This window comes from Aethalodelphis obliquidens, unplaced genomic scaffold (genome assembly GCF_003676395.1).
Source record: "Aethalodelphis obliquidens isolate GAN/ISIS:26980383/991018 unplaced genomic scaffold, ASM367639v1 scaffold66, whole genome shotgun sequence".
In the NCBI taxonomy this organism is placed as follows: Eukaryota; Metazoa; Chordata; class Mammalia; order Artiodactyla; family Delphinidae; genus Aethalodelphis; species Aethalodelphis obliquidens.
Window position 1 is genome coordinate 6,410,527 of NW_020838010.1, and position 7,026 is coordinate 6,417,552.

The 7,026-nt window shown below is 40.1% G+C and overlaps 1 protein-coding gene across 1 annotated transcript; it reads left to right on the top strand.

The window, feature by feature from the left end:
• The first annotated feature begins 5,457 nt into the window (after positions 1–5,457).
• Positions 5,458–6,006, top strand: LOC113610970 (cell division cycle-associated protein 4-like). The gene has a single exon (XM_027089533.1). The coding sequence runs from the start codon at positions 5,485–5,487 to the stop codon at positions 6,004–6,006; it is 522 nt and encodes a 173-aa protein (XP_026945334.1). The 5' UTR covers positions 5,458–5,484.
• The last annotated feature ends 1,020 nt before the right edge of the window (positions 6,007–7,026 follow it).

The following is a 7,026-nucleotide window of genomic DNA, read 5'->3' on the forward strand; positions in this document are numbered from 1 at the left end:
AGAAGGAAAAAGAACTAGAAGGGTAGGATAGAGGCAGAAACTCTAGAAATCACTATATAATTTTTTTTTGCTGAAATAGAAAGAGATATACATAAAATGGTCAATTTAGTTTAAAAAGCAACAGATGAAAAGGAATTGGCAGCATTAAAGAAAATTGTTTATTAAGGTGTTCGTTTCTTAATTCTGCATGAGGGTGCTCTTCCTAAAAAGCCTTTTGCACCTTCGGTACATCCTTTAACACCCTGGTACATGGTGAGGAAAGGAATGAAAAGGTCAATATGTTTTCATAGCTAAGAAAATTACTGTTTATCAGTAACCATAGGATTTAATAACTACTGATGCTTATCAAAAGTAAGTTATGTCACATAGGCTTCAGAATCAAGTGTGCAAAGGAACACTAGAGGACAAAGGAGAAAATGTCCATTTTGTGGTTGACAGAGATAATACTGATAACAGTGAAAAAAATGGTTCCACAAAAAGGCTTAACATATTTGAAAGTAAAACCATTCTGATAGAAGAGGAGAGAGAGGACGTGAAATTTACATCATGCCATGCCCCACCTAAAACCCTTCAGTGGCTCCCCATACAGGGCTGTGCATGATTTGGCCCTGCCTACCTCTCTATATTTCATGTCTTGCTAGTCTTCCTCCGCCCTCTCAATACTCTAGCCATGGTGAACAACAGTACCTTTGCACAAGTTGCTGTCTCCTTTTGCCTCTCTCCCTCCTCCAACTCAAATGCTGAACACTTATTCTTCAGATCTCAGTTAACCACAGGCTGGATTTGATTTGCTTCCCATTATACCATCAGGATAGGTAGATAACATACATATTACTTACATATAATATGCATAGATATATTAATCAGATATCAGGGATAAATTAACAAATACCCCATTTTCTCAAATAGAAAAATTGTTTTTGAAGAAACAACACCTTAATCAATCTAATAGAATGATACCACAGTATAGTTAGGAAGAAAATATACTTAAAATAGCTATCATTCTGCTCTTCCTGGAATTTTCATCAAATGTTCTTGTCATTCCATTAAAAAAAAAGTACTGCAGCAATTGAGAGGTTGGTGGTTAGTAGGTATAGTTCCATATTCAAGCTCCTCTACAAAGTACATGGTAATGATGTGACTGATTCAAATGCTTTTGGGGTTGCCACCTTGGAATAAGCAGCAGCAGAATATATGCAGTGCAACTTTTTTCACTTTTATGTGCTGAAAATAAATGATTCAGAGTTCCCCAACACTGATTGGGGCATGCTTTATTGTTATGTACTTAATGCGAACAGACCATTTCAACCTCTTTACACAGAACTGGCCCTGGAGATTTGCAAAACTCTTAATGAATAGCAGATAGTTTAATATAAAACCATTTCTTAAACAAAACAAGTGCCAAACATTGTGCTAAAAACTTTTCGAGGAAGGTATGAGATAGATTAGATAGATATATGATAGGTAGATATTTATATATCTCTATATCTATATATGCTTTGTCCATTTTACCCACCTTTTCTCTGTAGTGTATGTCATATGGCGGTTCTCAGTATTTGTTAAATGAATGAATGAAAAGTGATTTTCATTTCATAAAAGTCAGGAATCTATGGATTTAAAAACTTGCCCAAGATCACTCAGCTAGTAAGTGGTGAACTAGATTCATATTTGACACTCAAAATGTTCTGGATTTTTTCCAGAACACTTCACTATACACTGCCTCCCTATTATGTAGTCACTAGGTAACAAATAATAGCTTGTTTATTGTCTTATTCAATATATAAAATCCATTTCATTTAAAGTATTTTATATATCTTAAAATTATCAGATTTGTTTTATATATCATTACTACTTCATTATAATTATTCCTTAGACATTTTAACCAGATAGCATATAATATATTATAATTTATTGTTCAGGAGACAAGTCAAATGAGTCAATTATAAGCTTTCATTTGTCTCTAAAAACTTTTATTGACATCAAAATAAGTTTATGAATATATGATTGGAGTCAGAGCACTGACTCCAATCATATATTCATAAACTTATTTTGATGTCAATAAAAGTGTTTTTACAAACAGGAAAATGGCTACTTTGACTCCTCACGTTCTCTGCACAAGGGAATATAATCAAATGCACAATTAGTCCACATATATCATTCACTAAATCATATCTTTGTTTCACTTAAAGTACTTGTTAATGCTGTGTAAGTAAAGGTTAAACAGCTACACTGACTACCATTGTTGAATCTGATTCTGTTGCTCAAAACAAACAACTAATGAGCAATGTTTATATATGTGCCAGGCACTGACTTTACTTGGCACTTTGCATCCCTCTGCATTTTAATCTTCATAGCAAAATCTAAAGAAGCAGTTATTATTATTATCTCTAATTTTACAGATTAGGAGATTTAGACTCAGAAAGGTTAAGTGATTTGCTCAAGGTTAAACAACTAAATTGTTGAATCAAACTAGAATTTAGAAAAATCCTTTGTGGACACATGAAAATATATGTATATTTAAAAACAGCCGCACTCACATCAGAAACTGAGTTCAGTTTCAGAGGCCAGATAAAGATAAAAATTATAAAGCTGGCTTCAATACCTTAATATTATTTGCTCATTTTTAGACTCAGTTATTTTTACTATTTAAATTTTGCTCAAATCAAGGGCTTTAGTTAATTACCCTTTAATTTATTTGTTCTTGGTAATTGCAGCAGTGTTTTTGTTTATTTGTTTTGTTTCATAAGGCCAGGGTGACCAGACTATCTGGGAGATAGCTGACTTTTTTTATACTTAGCTGGAAGAATACAAGTATACAAGTTCTGGATATACAAATAGCATCATTACCATACATTTTTAAAGTATAACAGAGAAAATATACTGAACAGTATTAATTGACAATGACCTATCATTTTACAGTAGAAGTCAAGATCAGATTTTGGCACAGATTCATCAAAAGCTTTTCTATTGATGACAGGATTCTGGACTCTTAGTGAAAATCTATTCAATTTTCACTTATGCCTGAGATTCATCCTGGAAGGTAGGAAATGTTTTAATTGGTTTTGTCTTAATAGGATTTTTTCCCCTATCAAGATGTTTACACTTAAAAGATACTTTTAAGAATTATACTGAACTACTAGAGCTAATCAATGAATTTGGTAAAGTAGCAGGATACAAAATTAATGCACAAAAATCTCGGCATTTCTATATACTAATGATGAAAAATCTGAAAGTGAAATCAAGAAAACACTCCCATTTACCATTGCAACAAAAAGAATAAAATATCTAGGAATAAACCTACCTAAGGAGACAAAAGACCTATATGCAGAAAATTATAAGACACTGATGAAAGAAATTAAAGATGATACAAATAGATGGAGAGATATACCATGTTCTTGGATTGGAAGAATCAACATTGTGAAAATGACTCCACTACCCAAAGCAATCTACAGATTCAATGCAATCCCTATCAAACTACCACTGGCATTTTTTACAGAACTAGAACCAAAAATTTCACAATTTGTATGGAAACACAAAAGACCCCGAACAGCCAAAGCAATCTTGAGAACGAAAAACAGAGCTGGAGGAATCAGGCTTCCTGACTTCAGACTATACTACAAAGCTACAGTAATCAAGACAGTATGGTACTGGCACAAAAACAGAAAGATAGATCAATGGAACAGGATAGGAAGCCCAGAGATAAAACCACGCACATATGGACACCTTATCTTTGATAAAGGTGGCAGGAATGTACAGTGGAGAAAGGACAGCGTCTTCAATAAGTGGTGCTGGGAAAACTGGACAGGTACATGTAAAAGTATGAGATTAGATCACTCCCTAACACCATACACGAAAATAAACTCAAAATGGATTAAAGATCTAAATGTAAGGCCAGACACTGTAAAACTCTTAGAGGAAAACATAGGCAGGACACTCTATGACATAAATCACAGTAAGATCCTTTCTGACCCACCTCCTAGAGAAATGGAAATAAAAACAAACAAATGGGACCTAATGAAACTTCAAAGCTTTTGCACAGCAAAGGAAACCATAAACAAGACCAAAAGACAACCCTCAGAATGGGAGAAAATATTCGCAAATGAAGCAACTGACAAAGGATTAATCTCCAAAATTTACAAGCAGCTCATGCAGCTCAATAACAAAAAAACAAACAACCCAATCCAAAAATGGGCAGAAGACCTAAATAGACATTTCTCCAAAGAAGATATACAGACTGCCAACAAGCACATGAAAGAATTCTCAACATCATTAATCATTAGAGAAATGCAAATCAAAACTACAATGAGATATCATCTCACACCAGTCAGAATGGCCATCATCAAAAAATCTAGAAACAATAAATGCTGGAGAGGGTGTGGAGAAAAGAGAACACTCTTGCACTGCTGGTGGGAATGTGAATTGGTTCAGCCATTACGGAGAACAGTATGGAGGTTCCTTAAAAAAACTACAAATAGAACTACCATATGAACCAGCAATTCCACTACTGGGCATATACCCTGAGAAAACCAAAATTCAAAAAGAGTCATGTACCAAAATGTTCATTGCAGCTCTATTTACAATAGCCCGGAGATGGAAACAACCTAAGTGCCCATCATCGGATGAATGGATAAAGAAGATGTGGCACATATATACAATGGAATATTACTCAGCCCTAAAAAGAAACGAAATTGAGCTATTTGTAATGAGGTGGATAGACCTAGAGTCTGTCATACAGAGTGAAGTAAGTCAGAAAGAAAAAGACAAATACCGTATGCTAACACATATATATGGAATTTAAGAAAAAAAATGTCATGAAGAATGTAGGGGTAACACAGGAATAAAGACACAGACCTACTGGAGAACGGACTTGAGGCTATGGGGAGGGGGAAGGGTGAGCCGTGACAGGGCGAGAGAGAGTCATGGACATATACACACTAACAAACGTAAGGTAGATAGCTAGTGGGAAGCAGCCGCATGGCACAGGGATATCGGCTCGGTGCTTTGTGACCACCTGGAGGGGTGGGATAGGGAGGGTGGGAGGGAGGGAGATGCAAGTGGGAAGAGATATGGGAACATATTTTTATGTATAACTGATTCACTTTGTTATAAAGCAGAAACTAACACACCATTGTAAAGCAATTATACCCCTATAAAGATGTTAAAAAAAAAATTATACTGGAGGCCCCTCCCCAATGGCCCTGCCCCTCCCGGTGGCCCCGCCCAGCGGGCCCTCCCTCGGCAGTGGTGCCACAAGCAGAGTGGATGCTGGCTGCCAGATGTCTGAGGAGGGGGAACCCTCACAGGTCACCTTCTGAGATCATCGTGACCCCGCCCACCGACACAGCCTCTGGGTGACCAGGCACTGCCCATGGGCTGCTCCCTTCCATAGATGGCACAATGTTTGCTCGAGGGCTGAAGAGGAAGTGTGCGGTGGACGAGGAGGCCGCGCCCGCCTACAGCCTGCAGCGCCAGTCGCTCCTGGACATGTCACTGGTCAAGCTCCAGCTGTGCCACATGCTGGTGGAGCCCAACCTGTGCCATTCACTTCTCATCACCAACACGGACCAGCAGATTCAAGAGGAGATGACCCAGGATGGGAGATGGTGCATGCCGGTGCCCCAGACCGCAGGGCGGGCGTCACGCGACCTCCTAGTATCCACGGAGATCCTGTGCTGCTGCACGTGGGAGGGGGTTCACCCGGCCCCTGACCCCGGAGACCTGGCCTCTGAGTTCCAAGTGGTCCCAGCGGTACAGGCTCCCGGAGGCTCTCCAGGTAGCGTTTGGGGCAGGGATGGTCCTCAAGAAAACAGAGGAAGCTTTCATAAGTCGCTCGATCAGATATTTGAAACACTGGAGAGTCAAAGCCCCGGTGCGTTAGAGGAACTGTTTTCCGACGTGCACAGCTCCTACTACGACCTGGACGCTGTGCTGACTGGCATGCTGGGCGGTGCCAAGTTGATCCAGGACGGGCTGGACCATGTGGTGGATATCCTGGTGGAGACCTGAGCTGTGACTGGGGCACATAGCAGATGTGTTTGTGAGGCCGATGAAAACAGCTGGCACACTGGGGGTGTGGGTGCCCACTACCCGGCAGCTGGGGCTGGCCTCTGGTTTGTCTGCCATTAGGAGAACGACCCAGAACAGCATCTGGCCCGCTCCCCTCTCTCCCTCCCTCCTGGCTGGGAGGCTTTTCCGCAGGCCGGTCATCGCGCCCACCCTGGGCCCTTGTCTGTGTCCTGCTACAGCCCGACCAGAGGATGCCAGCCCCCTTCCTCATCCAGCCTCATCAAACTTTAGATAGGTGAATTTTCTAAAATTAAGTTTTATACGTTTTGGGCAATATTTTGTCTTAAGATATATTTTTAAAATTTTATAATTTTATCACTTTAGATTTTTTAGCTATTTTCTTAAAAATAATATATTTTGTCTATAAATATCCTCTGCTGCTACATTAGAAACTTTTATAACCTAAACAGTTGCAGTTGGTGTATTTCATTTATCTTAAGGTTTAACAAACACTGTTCTTTTTCCAACAAGCGTCACTGCCCTGAGTCTGCAGTGTCCACGCATGGTGATTTCCACTTTAGATTCAGGTGTGAGCCTTGCCCATATGCACTGCTGTGGTCAGAGCGAGGTCAGAGTTGAAGGCCTTGCACGGCGGTGCCTTTATCAGAACTGCTGTGCAAGCCATGTCTCCGTTAGACTTCAGTGTAGATTTTGGAGGGTTTTATTTATGCCCATTTATGTATGTGTCTTCAGAGCTGAAGGTCAGGTATGGTCTACCTGGAGATCATGCACGCCCTGAGGTGTCTTGGGCGGTGCCTCCAAAGGGTCTGAGACTCAGGGCCCCTCCTGCGCAGGTTCCCCAGCACAACTGACCTTCCTCCCGAAGATGCTGCCCTCTGTGTGCCCCTGCCTGGCTGGGCTGCTGGACCCGGGTCAGCTGGGCCCATGTGCCAGCGTGTTTGGGGAAGGTGTGTGTCAGTGCACCACTGGATTGGAGAATGTTAGCATAAATTTAAGCCT

Excerpts from the sequence above, each read along its gene's own strand:
- LOC113610970 (XM_027089533.1), top strand. The coding sequence starts at position 5,485 with ATGTCACTGGTCAAGCTCCAGCTGTGCCACATGCTGGTGGAGCCCAAC.